A 26,800-nucleotide genomic window follows, 5' to 3' on the forward strand; every position below is an offset into this window, starting at 1 on the left:
ATTGAATAAAGACCTGTCTTTGGTGTGGTTGGTGGTGGTTCATTTCACTTGCCCCGTGTTCCATTCCACATTATTGTACAGTACAGTATCCATTTCTCATTGCCTATTACAATTTGCTTTAAAAATAGAACATTTTTGTTATGTTTAAGCAGAGAATTACATGTGGAAATACAGTCAAGGAGGTTTTTTTTTTTTTTCATTTAACTTATGTGGAACCCAAACATCAAAGTGATTAATATAACCAAACTGGTGCAAATGGTTTTCATTTCAATATGAATTTCATATTTTGAGTATATTAGCTATCTCCTGTGAAGTATAATGTTGATCGTTCTCAATTAATATCTCAATTTGATCACTATCAACTTCAACTTTTCTATCAAGGTCTTCAGCAAGAAAGTTCATATACCATTTTTGACACATTCAATCAGTCATAACCCCTTTTCCATACACTGCACAATTTTTTTTTTGTATTTCAGTTGTGTTTTTACCTTTCTCGAAATAATAAAGCATAATATGCTAAAAATGTTGCTTTTTTCCCTTCCATCTTCAGTATTAAAATGGCTACATAAAAATTCACCAATTTTGATACTTGAAAAAAAAGTGCATGCTGATATGACAGCCGTCATGATACTATCTAAGAAAATTGTTCTGAATGAAGTTGAAGACAACTAAGGAAATGGCAACCCACTCCAGTATTCTTGCCTGGAGAATCCCATGGATGGTGGAGCCTGGTAGGCTACAGTCCAAGGGGTTGCAAAGAGTCGGACACGACTGAGCGACTTATTCTATTCTTCTATTCTAAGTTCTGTTAGAGCTATCTTACAGAAAAAAGTGGGCTTTCCTGGTGGCTCAGTGGAAAGAATCCATCTGGAATGCAGGAGCCACAGGAGATGTGGGTTTGATCCCTGGGTGGGGAAGATCCCCTGGAGAAGGAAACGGCAACCCACTCCAGTATTCTTGCCTGGAGACTCCCACGAACAGAGGAGTGTGGTGGGCTACGGTCCATAGCGTCGCAAAGAGTCAGACACGACTGAAGTGACTTTGCATGCAGGCACACATGGGAAAAAACCGAACGAACCTTTTGGCCAACCCTTAGAGATATTGACTTCCTGCTGGATACAGGCACCTTGCTACAGCCATGGACGTCCTAGTAAATCAGAGGAAATGGCTTTTTCCTTCCTGGAGCTCCTAGCCTGGCAGAAGCCAGATCGATCCCCAGAGACAAGCTCCACAACAGCAGGAGGAAGCATGCTTTGGCTGTGCTTAGGAAGGGGTGATGAATTTGACCTAGAGAATCACAGACGGGGGCCCCGAGGGGCCGATTTCAGGCTGCAGGTATGTCTTTGATGTTTTTGAATCAGTCGCCATCTTTACAAATTGGAGTATTTCATGTCCAATCAAGGATTTGAGCTCTTTTTGAAAACTGGAAGGGGAGGCCACACTGGGCCCACAATTCTGCTTGGGGCTAGCCTCCAGCTCAGCAAGTCCCCATGGGCCTCACTCATGTCTGCCATCTGCCTGCCCCAGCCCAGAGCTGGAGTGGGAGCTGGAGGGAGCCCTGGTGGGAGAAGAGGTGGAGAAGTAACAGCACTTGATTCTAATGATTTAAACTGGGTTTGAGTTGAATTTGTCCTGAGGCAATGGAGATGCACTGAAGGGCTTTAAGCACTAAAGGGTTTTACTAAGGAAGATGCCTGTTATTTCTGTACCTAACCACAGACATCCCTGAAGGTAGATGAGGGGGTGGTGTAGAACAGAGTTTCCTTTACATACCTTGTTGAAACTTTCAAACACGGGTTGGCACTGTAGCTTCCTCCTATATACAAGTTCTTTTTTCTTCCCATGTCCCCCTCCCTCCTGAACCTCTCTTCCATCTCCCTCCCCACCCCACCCCTCTAGACTGTCACAGAGCCCCCGTTTGAGTTCCCTGAGTCATATAGCAAATTTCCACTGGCTATCTATTTTACATATGGTGTTGTAAGTTTCCATGTTACTCTCTTCATATATGCAATAACTCTCCTCCTATATACAATTTGACAGCAGCAGCAGAAATGCTTAGAGGTACCACCTTCCTGCATAATGTGTCCCCTTCTCCTCTTAGGCTGGCAGGGGAAACTTCCACAGGATCTGGATGTTCAAGAACATCGGAAATTCTCTGATGCACACCCCCTGCATGCTGCACGCTCTTCAAGGCCACTGTCCTGGTGGATGTTCTGTTCCACGATGGGACCTGCATCCCCCCAGCAGATGCGGGGTGGAAGAGGCAGCACCTGTGCCAGGGGACGTGGACGGACAGGGAACAGGCCATGCCCGGAAGACAATGTCTAATTACCCGGGGGCCTCAGGAAGCAATTTTCTCTGCTTGGAGAAATTGGTTTTTGTGCCTCCAGCCCATGCACACAGCTGAATGACATGTAGGTCAAGGAGCTATAATTATATGGAAATGGATTTATGTTTGGGAACTTCTAAAGACCCACCTCTGCACACTGGGAGGCGGCAGAGAGAGATTAGCTACCATTCTGCCCAAGCTGGGTTCAGCAGGTGAAGGACAGTTTGCTTCTTTGTGATTTTGAGGAGGCCTGTATCTTTTTTGGTTTGGGGACACCTGCCTGAACATCACAGGAGAAAAGAAACCAGCAGTGCCCTTACTAGTGCTGTGATGATGAGCTTGGGCACGGGATCCAGATCTGACTCCTACTTGCTGTGTGACCCTGGGCAGGTTACTTAACTTCTCTGTGCCTCCACGTGCGCATCTTGAAATGGAGACAATTGTGAGGACTAAATAAGTTAATGCATTGAAAGTGCTTAGAAAAGTTAGGATTGCATAGTAGACATCATTGGAATTACGACCTCAGCTCCCTTGTCCATCCCATTTCACTCACCACTCCTTCCTTCCCTGTTTTCCGGTTTAGAGGAAACTTGGCACCTGCAGCACCCCAAACAAGCCCACTGTCTCCAGCTTTGAGCCTTTGCCTGTGGAGTTCTCCCTTCCTGTAATACTCCTCATCCATTTCAATAGGATGACCCTTGTCCTTGACCCTTCAGAGCCGGCTGGTTTAGTCCACCCCTCCCCCCATTGATGCCCCTATGGTCTTCCTATGACAAAATAATCTGCCTCTGCCTCTCTTTCTTTTCTTAGCAGAAATACCATTTCCAAGAGAGGATAGGGAAAATGTCAGTAAAAAAAGCAAGTGTTTTTTTTTCCCTTTTAGAAACAAGAGAAAATGTAAGTAATAATAGCAGTAGTAGTAGTAATAGTGATGATGATGATGACAATGAGTGATTCTATACATTTTTCTGTCATGAAGGAAGTGGTCTTTTTAAAAAATATTACTTTATTTCTCCAGGTTTCCACACTGTTTCCGTTTTTTTTTTTCTTTCTTTTTTCTTTTTGGTTGGCCACATCACATGGCTTGTGGGATCTTAGTTCTCTGACCAGGGATTGAACCCAGGTCCTTGGTGGTGAAAGTGCAGAGTCTTAACCACTGGACTGCCAGGGAATGCCTAGAATGGGCATGGGATAATAAAAAGGATAACTTCTACTTAGCAATCTTATGGTAAGGGTTTTACACTCAATTTTCATTGCTAGTTCCCTCACTTTATAGGTGGGTGTTATCAGATCTATCCTATAGAGGAGGGTATTTGGACTGGATTTAGAGACTTGCCCAAGTTTACACAGCTAGTAAGTCACAAAGCCAGGATTTGAACTCAGGTCTGTCCAACTGCAAAGTGTTAACTGATATACTCTTTAAGAAGTCAGAGGGCCTTGGGACCATTGCTTCTACTGACACCAAATTAGCTGCAGGACAGACTCTGTGCTCACTAGTCTGCTGGTCTGCCACTGACATGGGCACCATCCTGGGGTGCTCCCAACACCAAGGTACTGGACCTTCCTTGCTGCCCCAGGGTAAAAGGTCTTTCCCTACCTGCCCAGGGTTTCCCAGAATGTAGAGAACCCTCCTTGGTTGGACAGAGAAGGGATGGGCTTCTTTCTTGGCAGAGGGAACCACAAGTACAAAATCAAGCAAGTGTGAAACCATGCTGTGTTTGCAGAACTGTAAAATGACAGGCTTGGCTAGCATATGGACCATGGGGAAATGAGGTTTGAGAATTCAAGACTGCAGAGTGATAACCTCAGTGAAATTGCTTTGCAAACTCCCAAGGTTGTTGTGGGGATTGAAGGAGACAATGCATGGGAAGCAGCTTTGCAAACTGGAAAAGCACTAGGCAAATGTTAATTATCACAAGATATTTCAGAGGAGCCTCATTGGTATCAGGAATGAGATAGCAGAAAATTAAAATACCTGTTAATTTCTTTTGAATCCACATTTTCAAAAGCATTCATAAATGAAAAATTCCCATTTCCCTGTTCTCAAATCCTTTTTTTTTTTTTCAGGTGAATAGATTGTAATAGATTTTGGAAGCTAATAAAAATATCAGTTGATTTCCTAGTGATTATCAATTGTACTACCAGGTTTTGAGACTTGAAATAATTTTTGTTGCTCACCCATAAGACCACATCCAGCTACTACTTTATCTAAATACTTCCTAGAAGCACCCTGTCTTTTCTCTTTCCTCAGGCAGCCTGACACTGGGAGCTCTGGGGTAGGGGACAAGTGTGTGTCTGCCTCATTTTGTGTCTCTAGCACAATTTCTGGCAGATAGTAGACACTTGACAAATATTCGTTTAGTGCAGCATCCACGTCTAGATGGCATCATATTATACCTGAGTTACTGCAGGACTTCTCAGTTCCACCCTGGCTCCTGCCCCTCTGTTCCTGAAGCCATTTGTCTACATTTGCTCAAAACCTTAATCCATTTTCCTCTGTCTAATGAAATTGGTAAAACTAACTTAACTAATGTTACATACTAATACTACTACTATAGAATCCAAATCTACAGTTTAAACAAAATGCTAAGGTAGGAAACTAAACAAAGAGGTGAAACTATTCAAGAAAGCATAACTGTTCCTATTCTTATTTGCAGATGATATAATAGTATGCTTAGAGATCTCAACAAAGTAGTCAGAACATTATTGGGACCAGCAGCTGAGACCTCAAGAGGACCAAAGTCAAATGTAATAACAATAGTTGATTAGAAAATGGAACAGAAAGAAGATTCTATCCACAGCATTCTAAGCTCCCAAAGGTGGGGAGAATGGTCTCCTTTCCAACTCTTGTTTGTACTTTGTCTTTTGGGTCCCCAAGCAGCCCTGCTTGTGTCTGAAATCTCCTTAAATCTCTCACAAAACTGATGGAAAGTACCATGGAAATCTCCATTCTTGCTGCAACTGACAGATGGGCAAACAGGCTCTGGCTTGTGGTGTCTGGGTCAGAGGTCTGTCTTTGCAGTAGCAGTAACTGCGTGACCCTGAGCCATTTAATCACTTACCTCGGGCCTCAGTTTCCTTATCTGTACAATGAAGGGTAATAACAGTGCCTACTTTACTAGGATTAAATTAATTAATTCATGGAAAGTGCTGGAAACAGTGTCCAACAGGTAGCAGGCACTCAAAGTTCGTTATGATTCTACCATCAAGGTTTCAGTGGTCCTGCTTTCCAAGCTGCAGCTGTGGATTCTGCCACAGGGGGATGGTGGAGGAAGAAGTGTGCTGAGGGTTTGGGATTTTCACGTCACCCTGAGCTTTTCTTTAGTACAGCAAGTTATTACATTATTGGGTAATCGATTGAACCATACAGAATGGACTTTTTAAAAAGTAAGAAGTTGCCAAATATTGACAATTTCACATGATACAACCTAATCATTTTCAATTTACTTGTTTTGTGTACTGGACAGTGTAGTTTACATCTTGAAAGCATGGGAAAAGTTCATTTTCCTTTCTTATCCCCAGTCCTTGGCAGTGGTTCTGATGCTGAAGGAGATGCTCAGTGTGTTTGTGATGAAGAAACAGACTAGTGATCAGAACACACATAGCGTGTCAGGTCCCAGAGGGAAAGAGGGGGTTTCCAGATAGTAGTGGTAAATTTCTGCCCTGACAGCCCCACCCCATCCTCACCATGGCCATCCCCCATCCCAGGACTGCAGTTGATACCTTCCTCTGTGTCCCGTGGTATACCACACCCCACAGATGTATACCATAGAGATGTACCTGCTTTTTCATCTCTTCAACTAGACTCTGCTCTCCCCAAGGACAGGAGCCCAGATCTATTTGTGGCACCAGTAGGGAGCACTCTGTTTTCAAATGAATGAATACTGGACAGTCCTAGCAAGATTCAGAGGGGTGGCTCCACCTTGGGTAGGGGTCATTCCTGTCTTTCATAGCTTTGTGCATTTAGTGGAACACAGAGCCCTGGGTTTGAGGTCCAGGATGTAGTTTTATTTTTTCAAACCTGCCTATTGGGAGTAACTTGGGAAAGCTGTTTGACTCCTCCTAACTCCAGTTTCATAATGGATGAGCAAGCCCTTTGTAAATTTTAATTCACTTTGTATATTGGCCAACACTATATTAACATTAATGGCTATTACTGATGACTTTTTTTAAGCATTAGGAACAGAGCCTGGCACATAATAGGTGGTCAATAAACATTCACCACATGAACTGGGTTTGGAATTCTGAGCACTTGACTGAAGTGAGTTTGCTTCTGGCTGATAAAGGACACCTTGGAAGTCTCTGAAAGGTGGCAGAGTTTTTCAGGGAGTCGTTTCATCACAATATGCTACTTAAAAAAAAGCAGCTCAATTTCCATTTTGTAGGTTAGGTGTGGGGTGGAGAGGGAATTCACCTTCCCGTCCTTGCTTAAAAATAATTTCAAGTAATTAAAGCATCTGCTTGGGGAAAGGGCAATAGGGACACCAGGAAGTGTCCTCAATCAGAAAGGAAGACTTAGTCCCTCAAAATGCCTGCAAAGACCAGGCTGGGAGGGTGAACCAAGGCAGAGGTCTGTAGACACAGCGTTTTTCCTCTTATTCTCTGAATACCAATGTCCACGGCAGGCCCAGTGGCGGCTCAGGCACAAGCAGGGGTGCACAGGATTGTCACAGCTCAGATCTGCTGCTCAGTGGCTGAATTCTCTTGGGTGGCTCACTGTATTTCTCAGAGCCTCAGTTTCCCCACCTGCCACAGAAGTTCCAACCTCAGAGCCATTGCTGTGAGGATTAAATGAGGCATTGTGGAGCAAAGTGTTTGATCTGGTGTTTGTCTCAGAGTAAGTGCTCAGTAATGGCAGTGGTGGTTATGACGATGTTACGGTCAAGATGTATTTTCAGTCTCTTCAAGATTATTAAGGAAGTTACACTTATGGAATTGAGAAGGCAGTCATCTGTTTATTCATCCATCCATCTGTCTATCCATCCACCCATCCAATACTTACCAAACCCATTGGCATGTGCCAATACCAGAGGGCACTGGAATCAAAGAGAGGATTCAGACTCTGTGCCTGCTGTCAAGGGCACATTGCCTAACTCAGTATCTTTTTGCTGCTTCCAGGCAGAGGTAAGTTTGGGTTCCTACATGAATTTCAATGCCTCGCCCTCACTTCTGTTAAAGAATGTGTCACATTGTATTATGATTATTAATTTGCTTTTTTACCTAACTAGAGTGTGAGTGCTTTAAGGAACCATTTCACCTTTTCTTTCCCTCCATCGTTATCCCCTATAACCTTCGGCACAAATTAGGGCCTCATGAAATGGAGCGGGATACTTTATGCAGCCTAAGAGCCCAAGTGGGGATCAGATAGGAAATCCTTGTCAGCCTTATTCATTAAGCACCCGCTACACCCTTGATGTACGATGTCATGTATTCTCAGCAAGGTGGGTACTCTTAACCTTACGTAGTAGATCTGGAAATAGAGGCTCAGAGAAGTTAACTGCATACACCTAGAAAGTCCAGTGGGTCTCAAATCCAGGTCTTAGCAACTTCTTTTCTTGCAATAAAGCATTTAGAATGGTTGGAAAGTGGCTATGAGGTAAAAAGTGTGAGGGCGTAAATGGATATGGGGTGTGTGTGTAGCATGTACATAGCTACATTTGAGGAAAGGCATTAACACAGAAAATTCAAAATCCTAGAGGGGCCAGACAGAGGACATAAGTGAGGGACGCAGGCCAGGTAAAAGAAAAAAATCTTTGCATTGGGCGTGAGTAAGGAGAGGTGGGGCTGAGGTGAACTGACAGCACCAGCTCCCTGCAAAGGTGGTCGCGGCTTCCTGGTTCTGGCCGCTTGACGACAGTCAGAGAGAGCTCAGTTTGGGCAGACTTTAAAATTTCTCAAGAGTCCTGAGAAATGTGAATTGTTATGAGCTTCTCTCTGAAAGTTACTAGGGAAGGTGTTGCTTTTTAAGAAAACCTCGAATAGGCTTCTCTCCTATTCTGAAAGGTCTGAGTTTCCAGTCGGCCGCCGGAAGCTGTGACCCCCGGTCTAGACCTCTTCCGGAAGTGAAACGAGGAAGTGAAACGAGGGCTTTGAGAAGGGTGTTGTTAATCAGCAAGCATCTGACCAGCATTCAGTGCTGGCAGTGATTAAGAAAAAAAAAGTCATTTCATTTCTCAGAGTCCACCTCTTCTGGCCAGAAGCTCTCCCCTGAGAAGATCCAAGAGCCCTTTCTTCCCTCTTCCACACACCTCTCCGTCCATGGTCAAGATGTCTTCAGCGTCTCCACCACAGTCTTGGGGACACTATTCCCTTCCTCCTACTGGACCCTAGTCCTCAGAGCTGAGTGCAGTCACGGTGATGACGTCCTGCTGCAGCGCCGGCCACAACTCGCTCCCGTTCCTTTTTGTCAAGCGACAGAGCTGAAGGTGACTTAACTGCTCTCGCCCAGGCACTCGCCTCCTCTCTGATCAGAACTCTCCGCAACTGACAGCTGGGTCATCAGTGGGACTTGCCAGGGGCCACGACCCCGATCAGGGCTCTTCCAGCGCAGGGTCTCCCATCGCCCCGGAGCAGGCACATGTCTGAGGACATCCTCAGTTGGCTCACTTCTCTTGGCTGCCTGTTTTACTTGGAGACGGAGGACATGGTGGATGGGGCAGGAGTGGGGAGTGGGGTGGGCTGTACACGTGACCTTCGACCCACACTCCCACCGCGTGCCCTGCCCTGTGCCAGCCCCCGGAGGCCCTTCACACCCCTTTCCACGGCAGCCACCTCCTCAGCCTCTCCCCTCCCACCACCTTCCCTCGATTCTTCTCACGGCAGCCAGACAGGTCTTTGAAAAACTCAAATTAGGTCGTGTCACCTGCTTAATGTGTCTTGCGACACTTAAGAGTAAAACCCAAGCTCCTCATTGGCCCCAAAGGCCCACACCTTCCAGCCTGCAACTCCCTGGTCCCACCTCTCCGCGTCACATCCCAGCCCCCAGCCCTGCCTTCCTGCTCCAGCAGCGCACCCTCTCCCCCGCTTTCACACTCTGCCCGCCCCTTCCTTCCCCGCCGCCATGCCCCTCCTTCTTGTCATTCCAGCCTCCGCCCAGACATCACATCAGTTCTCCAGGGAACCCTGTCCTGCCCCCTTCCCTCCCCCACGTCTTCTTACCCTCTCAGACTGTATCAGCATCGAACGTGACTTTGCGGCTGCACTGTTTTCTCGCTCACTGCTGTCTGCCTCCTGGAGGGCCTGCTGCCTCCCTCAGTGCCCACAGGGGTGCCTGGCACCTGATAGGGTGTCCACAGACACATGCGCAGTGGGAGACTGAGGCTTGAAGATGGGGAGAGACCTCATGGCTGGCAAAATGGCACTTAATTCCGAAACCATTGTTACTTCCGTGATCCCTCCGCCCATGAGTAGTGCAGTTCTGGAAGGATCCTGGGTGTGGAGGGCGGACATGTGTGGGAACCGTGCTCTGTGAAGGTCAAGAGCTCGTGCGGCCTGTGATTCCTTTGAGACACATCCATCCCCTCTTTGGAGAAGGCAATGGCACCCCACTCCAGTACTCTTGCTTGGGAAATCCCATGAATGGAGGAACCTGGTAGGCTGCAGTCCATGGGGTTGCGAAGAGTCAGACACGACTGAGCAACTTCACTTTCACTTTTCACTTTCATGCATTGGAGAAAGAAATGGCAACCCACTACAATGTTCTTGCCTGGGGAATCCGGGTGACAGAGGAGCCTGGTGGGCTGCCATCTATGGGGTTGCACAGAGTCGGACACGACTGAAGCGACTTAGCAGCAGCAGCAGCACCCCCTCCTCACAGCACTGGCCCCTGCAATCACCGATCTGTTCTATCACCTTCCAGGGACGCCGCTGCTTTTCTTCCAAGAGGCAGATGATGGCCCTTGTCAGCAGGTTCTGTGGAGCTGAACCATGGGGTGAGGCCAGGAATGCTAACAGCAAGGGTTGCAGTCAGAAGAGAATAACGGGCCATTCTCTTCCTTTGACTATGGAGTATGTGTCTGTGTGGGGGTGTGTGTATGTGTGCATGTCTGTATGTGTGTGTCTATGTGTCTGTTTGTGAGTGTCTGTGTGTGTGCGTACAGGCCCTCAGTTGAAGAGATATGGCTGATAGCTTGCTCTGCATGTAGCTGAAAATGATAAGAAATGTCTGTGGCAGAAAAGCAACTCCCTGGGCTCTAGCAAGAGCAAACGATGGGGAAGGATATAAGTTACTGGTGGACACATTAGTGCTCACACTGCAGAGTGTGTTGTCCCAGCTCAGGATCGGTGTGCATGGTTTTAATGAAACTCTGGCTTTCTGTTCCCTTCTGCTTGCATCTCATGCTGTGCTCTCCCCCTGCCCCAGCTACCTTACTCCCAGACTTGGGTGTGTTTTCTGTTCAGCTGTGTGGGCACCGGGTCCCCTTCTGAAGGGTGGCTTCACAGCCCGCTCCCATTGCCCTCATCCTTCCAGCCTTTCTTTCCTCAGCATCAGGTTTTGGCTGTTCCCCTTGAGGCTCCCTATATGTGCAGGTCTCCATGTGCCCTTCTCTGCTTCATGATCTTTTCACAGGTGACTGCTTACATTTATTAGGGTTTCTGATCATGCTGGTTTCCCCCATCTCTCTCTCTCTCTCTCTCTCTGTCTGTGTGTGTGGTTGTGTGTACATGTGCACAAAGGCAAGGCAGGGATCTCTTTTGGTTTACTGCATGCCAGTACAGTGCCTGGCACTTGGCACTGCCAGTTACATGGACAGGTGGATGGATGGAGGGATGGGTGGATTAGTGAATCAATGAGTGCAGATGCTCTCTGAATGGAACTGTGTTCTCTGGTTTCTCATCTCATTCTTCTTTGTCATGGGGCAATTTGAATACATATCTATGGGATAAAAGCCTACCTTCCCCTAAATGTAGTTCAGCTGGTCATGCCTTTCCTCAAGAGGAGTCCCAGTTATTCTGCTTTCACTTGGTAGGAAGGCCAAGTTCCTAAGTCATCCATACAGAGAGGTTCCTTCCCTTTGAATTCCACTGGGACCCAGGGTAGCCACCTCCTCCCCACATGGTGCTCCTACTTTCCTTATGTTTCCTTTGGTGGAGGTGGACATGGCAGGGTTATTCTCCTTGCTGTGGCCAGAGCTTAATTTGGAATCTGGAAAGTTTGGGGTCAAGTCACCCCTAATTAGCTATGAAACTTTGGGGGAACTTGCCCTTTCTGGGTTTCAGTTTCTTCATCAAGAGCATTCTATTAGATCAGTGTTCCCCAGATTTTAGTAACTGACCCATTAATGTTGTGACTTTTGCCATATTCTGTGTCCTGTGTACTATTATTTATTTAACATCTTGTTTTAAAGTGATATGCCTTTTTTCTTGAATTTATACTTTATACAATACTACTCTCCAATATAAATGTAATGTGAACCACATATGCACTCTCGTTTCTAGAAGCCACATTAGAAAAAAATAAGAAACAGGTGACATTAATTTTAACAATATATTTTATTTAACCTTGTTCATCCAAAATGTAATCAATAGAAATTATCCAGATATTTAACTCTTTTTTCATACTAAATGTCCAAAGTCTGCTATATTTTTTAATACTTCCTGCACATGGAATGCTATGGATGCTAAATTTTCACTGAAAAACCTTGATCTCTGTTTAGATGTCATGAAATGTACAGTTGAAAGAACAGACTCACATACTCATGTTGTTCCAAACAAACAGTTATTTTCTAATAACTGAGTCGAGTATCAGATTTTAATTGTAAATTAATTGAAATGAAATGAAATAAAAAAACTCAGTTCTGCAAGTTGTACTAGCTAAATGTCAAGTGCTCAATAGCCACATGTGGCTGGCGGTGACTATACTCGAGAGCATGGACATGTGACAATCGTACATGTCACAAACAAACCCACCTCCCTGTTGTAAACAGAAGGTAGCCTTAAAAATAAATACAATGACAATACAAGAGTGACATTAAATTCTCGCTAGATACCACTTCCTGCCGAGGTGCTGAGCTCTAGATCTGCTCTGTGTCTGCTAGAAAGGGAGATTTTTAGCACATGTGAAAAGGTGTTAAAGACACACTGGCACCTAGCTGACACTCTCCACTCTCCCTTTGATGGAATTAGAAGGATTAAGAAAACTGAAAAGGGATTTTGATGCTGCAGCCTTGTACCACCTAAAATAATCCTACGTAAAACAACAACAAGACCTCCCCCCCTCCCCCCCACCGCATCTAGATGATCACTCTTCACTCTAAAAGTAGCCTTTTGCTCCTTTACTTTTACCACTTTGTTTCCTCTTCAGAGACCACTAGCATGCGATCTTGTAAAAAGTGAACTAAGCAAGACTTGGAAAAACTAAGTTCTGGTTCAGACTCGGCCATTTCCAGCTCTGTGATTTTGGGTGAGGTCTCAGCTTCCTCATTTTGGGAAATGGGAGTGTTTAGAGTCACCAAAACCCAGCAACCGTGGAGTGGCAGGCTCTGGGCCCTGGCTAATCTCCAATTATCTCATTTTGTCCATACCATCAACCCTGTGAGAAAGGAACTGTTCCCCTCTCTCTGCAGAGAGGAATGTGGAGGTTCAGAGGGCTTTGAGCAACCTGTTAGAGCCCCACCAATAGAAGCCACAAATTTAGAACCTGAATCCATGTCTGGGGGCCACTGAATGATCATTGTCAGATTTGCAGGGCAATTCCCTTCCCCCTAAATGGTAGGCTTTCAAGACACTGTCAGCATAAAGTTTGTGGATTTCTTGGAACATTTCCTTCCAGTTTATGCCAAGTCCCTGGTTTTCTGAGTTGGTATGCTTTTCTGTGGGTATGATTTACCCACACTTTCTTTTGGTCTCCTTCTCTATTATTTTTTGCTCCTCCCTTCAGCTTGTTTTTATTCTCGACTCACTGCGACCTGCTTGACGTTTCTTGGGCCTTCTTGAAGTTCTGCCCACTTTGGAGTTTGTGAATTGGCAGCCTGGTGGGCTGCATCAAACTTGCAGACATGTTTGATTTGGCTCAGGTGGGGCTGGCTCACATAGTGATTTAAAAATTTTTGAATTTCAGTGCCAACATTGAAACACTGGGCATTTCATGTAAATATCTGGATTTCTAGAGTTTTTAGAACAATTTATAACACTGGGCAATTGGCTGGAAAGCTGAGTGGTGGTAGCACTTTCTAATCCCCCAGATCCTCCTGCTCCCTATGGTCTATCACCCCCATCTCTCAGTCCAGACTGAATGTCAGTTGTCAGCTGTCATTGCCCACGTGCTTCCATTTTCTTATAATAAAGCTGGACAGCAGTTCCAAATACTTCTCTGTCATTTTCTACTTGTGTGACCTTGGGTAAGTTACTCATTGTTCTCATCTGAAAATGGGCATAATAATTGTCCATGCCTCAAAGGGTTGTCATGAGAATTAAATAAGCTAGACTGGCTCCAAATCAGGAAAGGAGTACGTCAAGGCTGTATATTGTCACCCTGCTTATTTAACTTCTATGCAGAGTACATCACGAGAGATGCTGGACTGGATGAAGCACAAGCTGGAATCAAGATTGGCAGGAGAAATATCAATAACCTCAGATGACACCACCCTTATGGGAGAAAGTGAAGAAGAACAAAGAGCCTCTTGATGAAAGTGCAAAAGGAGAGTGAAAAAGTTGGCTTAAAACTCAACATTCAGAAAACTTAAGATCATGGCATGTGGTCCCATCACTTCATGGCAAATAGATGGGGAAACAATGAAAACAGTGACAGACTTTATTTCTGGGGGGCTCCAAAATCACTGCGGATGGTGACTGCACCCATGAAATTAAAAGATGCTTGCTCCTTGGAAAAAAATTAAGACCAACCTAGACAGTATATTAAAAAGCAGAGACATTACTTTGACAACAAAGGTCCATCTAGTCAAAGCTTTAGTTTTTCCAGTAGTCATGTATGAATGTGAGAGTTGGACTATAAAGAAAGCTGAGCACCAAAGACTTGATGCTTTTGAACTGTGTGTTGGAGAAGATACTTGAGAGTCCCTTGGACAGCAAGGAGATCCAACTAGTCCATCCTAAAGGAAGTCAGTCCTGAATATTCATTGGAAGGACTGATGCTGAAGCTGAAACTCCAATACTTGGCCACCTGATGTGAAGAACTGACTCATTTGAAAAGACTCTGATGCTGGGAAAGATTTAAGGCGGGAAGAGAAGGGGATGACAGAGGATGAGATGGTTGGATGGCATCACTGACTCAATGGGCATGAGTTTGAGTAAGCTCTGGGAGCTGGTGATGGAGAGGGAGGCCGGGTGTGCTGCAGTCCATGGAGTTGCAAAGAGTCGGATACGACTGAGCAACTGAACTGAACTGAATGTATGTAAAGTGCTTTGGAGAATCTCCAGCACATAGTAAGTGCTACATAAGTGTTAGCAATCATTAAGAGGAAAGGGCAATGTTTTTGGTACATGTGTCTCTATCATTGAGGAAAAATGAAATAGACTGAAAGAGTCACGTGTTTTCAGCAAAACAGCAGGGAAGCACAATTCTTTGGATAAGCGAAACAGTTCTTAAAATGGGCCCATTTTGTTTATTTACACTGTCGGGCTGCCCCATGCAGGTATCTGAATTCAAGACTGCCCCACCCCTAGCACTGCAGAGCCGCATCTCCTATAAACATCATCCACGTATTTCAGATCCACATAGAGGCTCAGTGGCAGGATCTGTGTTCACCTCCCTTCCCTCTTCTGTTCACCATCCTAGCTGCAGCACGCAGTGTGAACTTGCTGGTGGCGCTTGTCATTCTCTTCACTAGTTTTAGCTGAAGACCATTTCATGACCTGGACTGATATTATTTCTGGAGGCTTCACTGAGCCACAGGCAACTCTCTTAGGGGTACAAATTCCCTAGGCTTATGATGGTACTGATTGCTTAATCCATTGGATCATTCTCTCCTAGTTTGCCAGGACACGGAGCTTCATGTTTGGTGGGTACACTTGGAGTGGAATTGTGCATTTATGGAAAAGACCTATGTACAAAGCAGTCTGTGGCTTAGGGGATTTACAATGCTTGAACACGCTGACATGTTTGGCAATAAAAACAATGGGAGCTACTATTTATTGAGCTTCTACAATGTGTGAGGGATCATGCAAAGCCTTTTCATGTTTTACTTCAAATTGCTACGAAACATGCAGGGAATAGAAGGTTAATAACATTTATTGAACTCTTAGTCAGAGGCAAGGATTACAAAGCTACTGCTCTGGACTCCAGCCCAAGGCCAGCCCAGCATAGCTACCTCATTGGCCTGTACTAAAATCCCATCAATGGGCTGTGTCTCCAACTGGCAACACAAGCTGAGTTCAGCTCTCCTGGGCCTTTAACAAACTCATTAAGAATGATTTGTCCAAGGTCACACAGTGGGTTATTACCAGAACCAAGCCTGGAATTCAGGACTCCTCATGCAATGCTCTTTCTCCCACCGTTATAACAAGGATTCCAAGGCCAAACGAGAATTAAGAGGGACCAGACAGGTTACAGAGAATTAGGTGCACCACATAGGGACTCTCTCAAACTGGGGTGCATGTGTTCTTTTGAAGGGGTAACCATTAAATAGATTGGACAAATATACAATGGAATCCTATCGCTTCATTAAAGAAGGAAAAAACATTATATATACTGTTTTGGGTTATTGATATATGAAGTGAGAAAACAGCAAGATATAGGATGGTGTGTATTATGTGCTCAAGAGAATAAAAAAAAAAAGGGAGACTTGAAATCCCCTATTCATATTTGCTTGTATATATACACTAAAAAACCCCGAAATGAATTGGAAACTAGACACTTTTTTTTTTAAATTAAAAAAGCAGACACATCACTTTGCTGACAAAGGTCCGTAGAGTCAAAGCTACGGTTTTTCCAGCAGTCATGTACAGATATAAGAGTTGGACCATAAAGTAGGCTGAGCACTGCAGAATTGATGCTTTTGAATCATGGTGCTAGAGAAGACTCTTGAGAGTTCCTTGGACAGCAAGATCAAACCAGTCACTCCTAAAGGAAATCAATCCTGAATATTCATTGGAAGGACTGAGGCTGAAGCTGAAGCTCCAATACTTTGGCCACCTGATGTGAAGAGCCAACTCACTGAGAAAGACCCTGAGGCTGGAAAAGATTGAGGGCAAGAGGAGAAGGGAGTGACAGAGGATGAGATGGTTGGATGGCATCGCGGACTCAGTGGACATGAGTTTGAGAAAGCTCCAGGAGACAGCGAAACACAGGGAGGCCTGGTGTGCTGCAGTTCATGGGGTCGCAAAGAGTCAGGACGTAGTGACTGAATGACAACAAAGAGATTACTTTGTGTGGTGATGATGTGGCGATGATGATGGGATGGTTTTGGGTGTTGATCAGCAGGGGAAAGGAATGGGAGGGAGACTCTGCAATGTGTGCCTTTTCTATACTATTAGGTTTTCAAGTACTATGAATGTTATTACCTGTTAATGTGCGTGTATACACACACACACACAGTTACATAGGAAAGGCAAAGCAGCCTATTCCTCAGCTCTAGCTGACTGCTACTTTCTGGGAACGTGAGTCTAATGTTTTCAGTTTTGTTTTTTTAAGGGAAACTGGAAATATATTTTTTTAATCCACCCTTCCCACTGCTTTTTTTTTTTTTACAACGTGAGAGTCGAAATTAAGTGGGCTTTTTTTTTTTTTTTCCAGTTTTATTTATTTTTTATTTTTGGCTGTACTAGGTCTCCGCTGCTGTGAGAGAGCTTTCCCCAGTTGCGGTGAGCCGGGGCTCCTCTCTAGTTGCAGTTCATGGGCTTCTCACTGCGGTGGCTTCTCTTGTTGCAGAGCACAGGCTCTAGGCGTGTGGGCTTCAGCAGCTGCAGCGCGGGCTCAGTAGCTGCGGCTCCTGCACTCCACAGCACAGGCTCCATAGTTGTGGTGCGCAGGCTGAGTTGCTCTGCCAGATGTGGGATCTTCCTGGACCAGGGATTGGACCCGTGTCTCCTGCATTGGCCTGTGGATTCTTTACCACTGAGCCACCAAGGAAGCCCTGAATTCTGATTTTTAATTTAAAATTGTCCATTGCTAATATGTAGAAATACAGTTGGGTTTTTGCATATTAACAGCGTGCAAACATTTTGAACTCATTAATTTTTGTCCTTAGGAGCTTCTATTGTGGAGTCTTTGTAACTTTCTCTGAAGGCAATTATATCATCTGTGAATAGAAACAATTTAATTTCTTCCTCCATGTACACCTTTTTCTCCATTTTTCTTGCCTTATTGCACTGGCTAGAACATCCAGTATTATGCTGAATAGGAGTGATGAGAACATCCTTTCCTTGTTCTAGATCTTAAGGGGAAGGCATTCCATCTTTCTTCATTAAATGTGATGCTAGCTGTAGGTAATAGATGCTCTTTATCAGATTAAAGAAGTTTTCTCTCTGTTCGTAGTTCAATAAGTTTTTTATCAAATGGATGGATACTGAATTTTGTCAAATATTTCCTGCATCTATTAAAATGATAATATAGAATTTCTTTTTTAGTTTGTCAGTATGGTAAATCACATTGTTAACATGGTGAATGGTTTTCAATTATTGAACCATATTATAACTATATTATATTCCTGGGATAAGTCCAATTTAGTCTTGTGTATTATGTTGGCTAATATGTTCATTTGGGTTTCTATAAGGTGTAATGGAAAAACCTGGACAAACTTTTTGGCCAACTCAATATTATATTATATATATAATAATATATATTATATTATTATATATTTCTGGATTAGAGTTGCTAATATTTTGTTAAGGATTTTTATGTCTATGTTCATGAGGACTATTGCTTGCTAGTTTTTTTATAATGTTTTTGTCTGGTTTTGGTATTAGGGTAAAGTTGATGTCATAAAAGAAGTCAGGAATTTTCCCTTGATTTCCCTAATTTTTAAATGATGAAAAAATGACTTATAGAGTGCTTGCTGTGTGCCAGGCATTGTATAAAGTGCTTAACTTATTTAATCCTTACAGGAACCCTATGACTCCATTATTGTCATCATCCTCACATTACAAATGGGGAAACTGAGGCACAGAGGAGTTAAAGTCACTTGCCTAAAGTCACACAGCTTCTAAGTACCAAAGCCAAGACTCAAACTCCAGAAGTCCAGCTTCAGACTGGGTACTCTTTAATCTGTTTACTACACTTTCTCCAAAGATGTTTACAGGCAAAAAAGAACACATCTAGAGGGCTCAGACCAGTTTAGCAGCCACTATTCTTCTACCTATGGTTTAATAACAGTAACTAGCACATGTCAAAGCACTTACTACCTGATAAGCTACAGCCTCATCTCCTCCGTTTCACCCTGCACCAACCCTCAGAGGCAGACAGACAACTGGGCAAATGCTCCCTTCTGCTGGGTGGCACGTGGTTTCAGGCTTCATCTCCCTCACTTTGTCTCCCTTAACATTCATTGTGCCTTTTAGAAGGAAAAGTTTTAATAATATCTCTTTCAAATCTCAGTATAATTTTGCGCTGCTCCTTCCTTATCAGGCAGGCTCACCGGTCTTCTCTCCTGCTCTCTTTCCTCAAGCATTCAGGCTCTTTTCCTCCTGCACTGCCTTCTGCTTTGCACTGTCTTGTCCCAGCTGGCCCAATCAGGGTCCCCAACTCGATTTTGTTGGCTTATTGTATGTGTTTTGAAAAGTTGGAAACATCTTGCTTATTTTAAAAGGAGGAGGAAAGAGACGGAGTTTTAGGAACAGCTGGGACACCAATTTTCTCCACTGAGCACACAGCAAGAAGGACTGAAGTTAGTTAAGTAACGTCTCAACAGTAATGAAGGTACTGGATGCAATGGAAAGGACAGGTGTTTGCATGCTGGTTGGACTGCTCAACTATAGACAAGATGCTCCACTTCTCAGAATCTCAGTTTGCTCCTCCGTAAAATGTGTTCAGGATATGTACACATCATGGGGGGACTCAGTGCCACAATATAAGCATTTAATACAGGAAAAAAAAATCCAATGTGGAGAAGGCATTGAGTAACAGAGCTTTCCACAGTCTGGGCACTGTGGTAAGCCATTTTAACATAGGTTATCTTACTTAACCTAAACTGCCTGGGTGCTCCACCCATTTTATGGGTGAGGAAAACTGTGGTGCAGAGAGTAAGAATTCTCAAGTGACAGAGCTTTGCCTATACACCATGTGAGAAACCCCTGTATTTCCCACCAGACCAGTTAAATTAGACTGTCTGGGGCAATTCCTAGAGGCAGGGGATTGGACCAAATGGCCTTTCCCAAGCTCTTCCTCTCAATCTAGAGGCTGAAGGGGCTAAGAAACAGCCTTGCTTTCCCCTAGTTACTGGCTCGCCTCTTGCCAACACTCAGCCACTCCCTAGCCCTCTACCACCACAGTGAGAATTTGAAATTGGGGTGAGTCCACTGCCAGGAAAAGTGATTCAATTAAAATCTCAGTTTTCAACAATATTACCAAGCTCTTCGGTCTGTTACTTCACACCCAGCATAGCTGAGCCTCGGAAGCAGGGTAGTGAGGGTTTGCTAATTGTTGGGGGCTGGGGGCAGGGCGGGGAATACTGAACTGAGCTCTGCCTGAGAAGCCGGCACTGAGCCCAGTGCTCTTCTCAGCATGCTTCCAAGTCCTTCCCCTGGCTCAGGCAGGGCTAAGCAGCCCCCGTCCTCCCTACAATTGAATCAGCTTCATGATAACCACAACTGCAGCAGCACACACAGCAATCAATGTGTGGTGTGTTGGGCGCTGAGCTGAGCGCTTGACTTGCACCCTCATCTCCATCAACATCTTTACTTCTCATTACAATTTCAAGGGTAGCTACTCTCATTATGCCCATTTCACAGAAGGGGAAACTGAGGCACAGAGACATTAAAAAGTTCATAGATTAACAGCCAACTCTGCTTCATTCTACAGTCTGCCCTCTTAGTCACTAGGACGTATTTTTTGTCCTTATGGTTTTAAGAGAATGACTTAAGGATGTCACCCTTCAACTACCTTGCAAGCCATTAACCAAGCTGTTACCAGCCCATGATCTTCCTGCAAGCCTGGCCTCTCCAGTGGTCCTTCTCCAGGATGTTTGGTCCCTCTGCATCCATCCCTGAGCTCCCTGATCTCAGAGACTGTGTCTTAAGGGTCTCTGAGTCACCTCTTCATACCTCCTCAGCTCTTGGCACAACAGTAGGTGGTCATAACTCTGAATGTATGAACACATCAATGTCCTCCAAGTTCTAATCAAAATTCCTCACTCTTAAATCTCCAAGCCCTGGGCTCAGCCCTGAAGAGTCTGTGGCTGGCATAAGACAGGTGCCAATGCCAATGGGCCAGGAAGGTCCTAGCAGGCATGGGGGTTAATCTGTAAATGTGTGCAGCATCTTGACTCCCACCCTGAGGGGTGTGAAGATATGAGCTGTCCCTCCTTCTCCCCATCCTCATTTCCCTGCTCTGGACCCTTAGAGCCTTTCCTTGTCTCTATGGTTCTGCGCCTCAAGGGGTTTTCAGAAGAAAAGCCTGAGAGAGTGGTAACTTCAGTCTAAAGAGGAAATGGAAGGGTGACTGGTGGGAGTCAGATATACTCTGATATGAGGGCTAAAAGGAAAGGGGGCTCTGCCATTTCTGTGGTTCAGCAAATAAGCAACTGTCTCAAAAATACTCCCCAAAGGAGAGTTCTGGAGAGGTTCAGGAGGGCCATGGGGTGGGGGCGGGGAGGTGGGAGCTGGGCCCAAATCGATCCCAGCTTGGGGTAATTATAGGACGCGTGCCAGCCACCCCAGCAGGCGAATAAGGCTAGCTCTCTGCCAGGGCAGCCAGAACAATTAGTTAGTAATAAAAGCCTCATCACTCATCGGCAGAGAGGCTCAGTCTTAGCAAACTTAACGCTTTCTCCTACCTGCCAGATTTGGAAGAGGAGGGATTTATTTAAATAAGGCAGAGGCCGTGGCTACCAAGTTGAATGTTTTGGAAAGGAAATCTCAGCCAGGCTCTCAGAAATCCAGCTCCCAAGTTCCCAGGATCCTGAAGGCAGCAGGGTGGATGATGCTATGATACTAGCCTTTAGGTAGGACTGGATTTTTTTTTTTTTTTTCTATTTCTTTCTGTCCCTCTCTCCCATCTGCCCGCAAGTGATCTTCAGGAATATATCTGCCACAGAGATTCAGGGGACTGTCGCAGGGACTATCTCCAGCTGGAGCCCCCCCAAACCCTTCCTTGCCTCAGGGGCCCTGGCAAACACCAACTCCCCACTTCCTCGCGTCGGCAACACCCCCAGCCACCCCACCCCCCCCACCCCCCCACCAAGCTCTCTTCAGGAATTCAGTATAGGTCTCAGCTACACTTCGGACAGCAGGCTAAGATGTGGGACCAGACAGACATCTGCAGCGGCAGTGAGCTGCCCAGGGTGGGTGAACTGGGAGGCAAAGCCAAGGGGTGAGGCAGGTCCTCAAGGAGACCGTGACCCCCTGCGGTGGCGGCCTCGGTAGCCCGCGTGTCCCTCCGCACCCTTGCCCTGTCCAGGGCATGGTCCTGGAGCCACCCTGACTCTTCCTAGCCGGCCTCGCCTTCCTCAGGGTGGCAGCGGGGGGCTCATCCCTTGCTCCATCCCAGCAACCCCCGGAACAAAAGAGTGCCCAGGATCAGGGTTTCCAGCGTCCTCTGGGGTCAGGCGGCGCGGGGGCAGAGATGCCCCTAGTCTGGGTGGACGTCGGGGGCGACGGGAGAGAGGAGGCCCCCATGACACCATCTGTCCCGACTTGCAGTCGAGTCACACACACACACAGCCCTCCCCGGAGCCCCTCGCGGACGCCCGGCCGAGCCCTTCAGTCGCGCACACAAATACACACCGAGGAGCTCGAACCCCACTCGCTCGCACCGACCCCACACACACCCTGGCCCTTTGCCCGCCGCGCACACTCTTGAGACGCACACACACTCTTGCACCGTCCCCGCCAGGCCACCGCAACTTCCTCTCAGCCCCCAGAGTCTGGAAATGTCCGCAGTTGCCCGGAAAGGCGTAAACTTTTTGCAGAGGGGGCGCCAGGGATCTCACTCAGAAGGTGGCCAGGCCCGGCGGCCCCGGGCAGGGCTCGCCCCGCACTCTCCGGGCTCCCGGCTTCCCTCCCTCTCCCCCACGCCCCTCACCTGGTAAACCGAGGCACAGCAAGAGGCTGTAGTAGACCACGGGCACGAAGCCCAAGCCGCAGGCCGAGCCGGGGGACCAGGACTGCGAGCTGTTGGCTGCGAGGTGGGCGTGCGTGTGCTCCATGAGCGCGCCCCTCGCTCCCCGCAGCTCGGCGCCCGGCCTGCCAGCCCCACTCCGGACGCCGGCTCGGTGGTGGCGACCGCCTAGGCAGCAGCCGGAGCAGCAGCGCCTCTCTCCCCGCAGGACTTGCTTCTACCCTTGGCCGCGGTCCCCTCCGCTCCCTCCGCACCTGCCCGCCTGGAATCCCGGCTCAGCCCTCCCGCAGGGCGCAGGGCGCTGGGCGCTGGGACTCGGGAGGGGCTCCCGGAGCCCATTAGTGCGCCTCCCACCTCGGGCTCGCTCGGCTCCCGCCTCGGAGCCGGGGGGCTGGGACGCCGGTCCCCGCAGCCAATCAGCAACTGCCTGGACCCGGTGGAAGGAAGGGGTGGAGGGGTGGGGTGAGATGCTCTGGAGGAAGGGGGTCCCAGCTGCCCCTCTCTGCCCCAGATTCTGGACGAGACGTGAACTTAGACCTGAGAACCCCAAAGGAAGACTGGGTGGAAACAGGCTACCTTCATCTCCAACCCTCCGTCCCCCGCCCTGAGTGGGAGGGGCGTGGTGTGGGTGGGACCTTCTTCTCCAGCAAAGGTTCTGTACTTGGCGGCGTGTCCTCGGTTAGCCTTTCTCGACCTTCCCCGCATCCAGCTCTCTTCTCCCCCTTTACCTCCCGCTCCCCTCCCCCTTCCGCCAGTGCTTCAAGTCCATCTCCTACAGAAGACTCGCCGCTCAGGGCAGGGGGTGAGAAGAGGAGGCTGTAAGAGCAAGGATGCTCACAGTTCAGTTCAGTTCAGTCGCCCAGTCGTGTCCGACTCTTTGCGACCCCATGAACTGCAGCACGCCAGACTTCCCTGTCCATAACCAACTCCCGGAGTTTGCTCCAACTCATGTCCATTGACTCGGTGATGCCATCCAATCTTATCCTCTGTCATCCACTTCTCCTCCTGCCTTCAATCTTTCCCAGCATCAGGGTCTTTTCCAATGAGTCAGTTCTTCCCATCAGGTGGCCAAAGCATTGGAGCTTCAGCTCCAGCATCAGTCCTTCCAATGAATATTCAGGACTGATTTCCTTTAGGATGGATTGGTTTGATCTCCTTGCAGTCCAAAGGATTCTCAAGAGTCTTCTCCAACACCGCAGTTCAAAAGCATCAATTGTTTGGTGTTCAACTTTCTTTATAGTCCAACTCTCACATCCATACATGAGGATGCTCTAGGGTTCTCTGTTTTCCTGGTCCAGAGGGCCCGAGTTTAAAAGGAAGCATGTGTGCAGTTGAGTGTGTGTGCTGACTCTGGGGGAGGCCGGAGGTGGGCTGTACCTTAGCTGAGTGCCTTTGAATGGGATGTGGGCAGGGTAGCAAAAGCCCTCCACACAGGAGCCCTCCTGCCAGTGATAGGATGGCAGCCACACAGGCAGAATCATCTACACTCACAAACGTAGTACCCCATCATGGGGGTGCACTCATACACTCAGGCCAGCACGTGGAAGCCCTTTCATCCCACATCTAGAACGTGAAAACGGAGGGGCACCCTCATCAACATGCACACTCACAGGGCACACACACAGATGCACGTGGGAACTATCTGGGGGGAGGACTAATGTTTGAAGGTTGAGTGAAGGATAAAAGAAATGAAGCTGATGGGGATATCCACAATCTTGGAGAGTTGGGGTGAACGGGCACTCCCTTCTCACAGTAGGCAGAGGGAGAATTCTCCATGTGGCTCTTCTGTGGGCCACAACAGAGTTGATAAAGGAGATATCAACTGCCTGTCCCTGGCTCAAGACAGTGTGTATGAGAGAGTTAGAGATTCTATAGAAATCCCGAGGAGATGGGGAGGGAGGTGGGGGGTGGGTTCAGGATGGGGAACACATGTACACCCATGGCTGATTCATGTCAATGTATGGCAAAAACCACTACAATATTGTAAAGTAATTAGCCTCCAATTAAAAAAAAAAAAAAAAGAAATCCCAAGGAGAGGTGGGGATGAGCAGCTGCCATGGCGGGAGCATATGATGAGCTGAGAGAAGTCTTAGTCTCCCCTCTGTGTCCTACCCTCCTTTAACATTCATTGCAAGGGGGAAGGGAATTGGGTGGGTTCCAGGTCGCCCAAGATAGAGAGGCCCCTGGCCCCTCTATCTTGCCCTTCTCCTGCCCAACAAGGGACCTATGTCCAGTTCCCATTATTAGAATTGTTAGATCATTACATGTCATTGTTAGATTATTACAGTCATGTGGGACCGGTGAGGCCAGATCTGATAACTCAAGCCAACTTGGATAGTGAAACTTTTCTGTGAACTCTCCCATTTAAATATGATTACCCCAAATAAAAACAAAACAACCCCCCCCCAGGTTGTTAATAAATAAAACAGTGCCATCATAGAGGTTTGGCAAATAATTGTTCAAGAATCTATAGATTAGATTTGTCTGCAGGCGACCAGACTGAGATGAGAACCTGGGGTTGGGGAAGGGCAGGTGTGTGTGATTTGACAAAGCTTCCAGGCTACTTAGAGATTTCCTTACCTTGTGACCCGTAGATAATGCCTCAGGGCTTTTGCACTGGCTCTTTCCTCAGCTTGTAGTGCTCTTTTTCCAGAAAACAGCGTTAACCTGCTTCTTTACCTTCTTTAGGTCTGCTTATATGTGTCCTTCTCACAGAAGCCTTCCCTAACAATCCTATTTAAAATTGAGATCTTCACCCAACTCCTGGCCAAAATGCTTACTTCCTCTGTCCCTCCCCTGCTTGATTCTCTCTATAAGCTTGGCACCATGGACATACTGGATACAATTTGTTTTTTAGTTTGCTTCTTATCTGTTCTTCTACACCTGCTTGCGTTTTGCAGGTTCTCAACAAACACTGAAAGAATGGAGGGCGGGGACAGCACTGACCTGGGACTTGCGGGTTATAGGGAAATGGGTTTGTCTTTGTGGAATAGAGGGTCAGAAAATTGGATGTCGGTAGGGTTGGGGGAGGGCACAAGCTCAGGTTTAGCATGTGATTATCATATATGATTGCTACTTTAAAAATAACTTATGTGGTTTGATTCTGGGGCTCTATTTCAGTTCAGTTCAGTCGCTTAGTCGTGTCCAACTCTTTGCAACCCCATGAACCGCAGCACGCCAGGCCTCCCTGTCCATCACAAACTCCCGGAGTCCACCCAAACCCATGTCCATCGAGTCGGTGATGCCATCCAGCCATCTCATCCTCTGTTATCCCCTTCTCCTCCTGCCCCCAATCCCTCCCAGCATCAGGGTCTTTTCAAATGAGTCAGCTCTTTGCATCAGGTGGCCCAAGTATTGGAGTTTCAGCTTCAACATCAGTCCTTCCAATGAACACCCAGGATTGATCTCCTTTAGGATGGACTGGTTGGATCTCCTTGCAGTTCAAGGGACTCTCAAGAGTCTTCTCCAACACCACAGTTCAAAAGCATCAGTTCTTTGGCTATCAGCTTTCTTTATAGTTCAACTCTTACATCCATACATGGCCACTGGGAAAACTGAAGTCTTGACTAGAAGGACTAGGACTCTAGTTCGAGACTCTTTATAAAACTAGAAACTTGACTGGGCGGAGGAACTGGGCTATGTGGGGAATTTTAATGGGCTTTGTTTCTGAGCCTGCATCTCTTATCTATAAAATGGGGATGAAGGAACCCAGGTATGCCTCACTCTAAGGATGCTGAGGAGGGAGAGAGGGTGTGGAACAGCAGAGACAGTGCAGTCCACAATTTAGGAGAACAGAGAATTGGACTGGGTTCTCTGCACCTCTATCAAGAGCCTTGGCAGCTTTTCAAGATCCAAATTTCCTGGGAAATGGGTGGGTTGGATGAAAAAACCTTTAAGTCCCAGGTCAAGCCTTGGGTATTCTTGGTTCTGGGAGAGGGACGTGATGAGTCAACAACAAAGTCTGACCCACTTTGTTCAAGTGCTGACCCACTTGACTGCTTCTCTAAGACAGTGGTGTATGTGAGCTGACAACTGTGGTTGGTGAAAATCATATACTTATTCACTTTTCAACAGACTTTTGCTGGACATTTGATGTATGTCGACCAGGACTGGCCACATAATTGCACAGCCTGATGCAAAAATGAATATGTAGGGCCCTTGTTCAAAAATTAAGAATTTTAGGGTTATTAAAAGGTTTTAATTTTAATTGAAGACTGCAGAACATTAAACCAAATAAGGAGCTCTTCTAAGCAAGGGGCCTATGTGACGACGCGCCTGTGAGGCTGATGCTGCTTAGGATA

General features: G+C 46.6%; 1 protein-coding gene across 1 annotated transcript in view; it reads right to left on the minus strand.

Annotated features, from left to right (window-relative positions):
• GPR139 (G protein-coupled receptor 139) overlaps positions 1 to 22,866 on the minus strand; it is a 42,190-nt gene extending 19,324 nt beyond the window's left edge. The window contains exon 1 of the mRNA XM_043915609.1: positions 22,464 to 22,866. Coding sequence (XP_043771544.1) covers positions 22,464 to 22,587 — 124 coding nt within the window. The 5' untranslated portion in view covers positions 22,588 to 22,866. The remainder of the gene's footprint in view (positions 1 to 22,463) is intronic.
• Between the last annotated feature and the right edge of the window lie 3,934 nt (positions 22,867 to 26,800).

The sequence above is a fragment of the Cervus elaphus genome, chromosome 10 (assembly GCF_910594005.1).
Source record: "Cervus elaphus chromosome 10, mCerEla1.1, whole genome shotgun sequence".
Taxonomy (NCBI): Eukaryota; Metazoa; Chordata; class Mammalia; order Artiodactyla; family Cervidae; genus Cervus; species Cervus elaphus.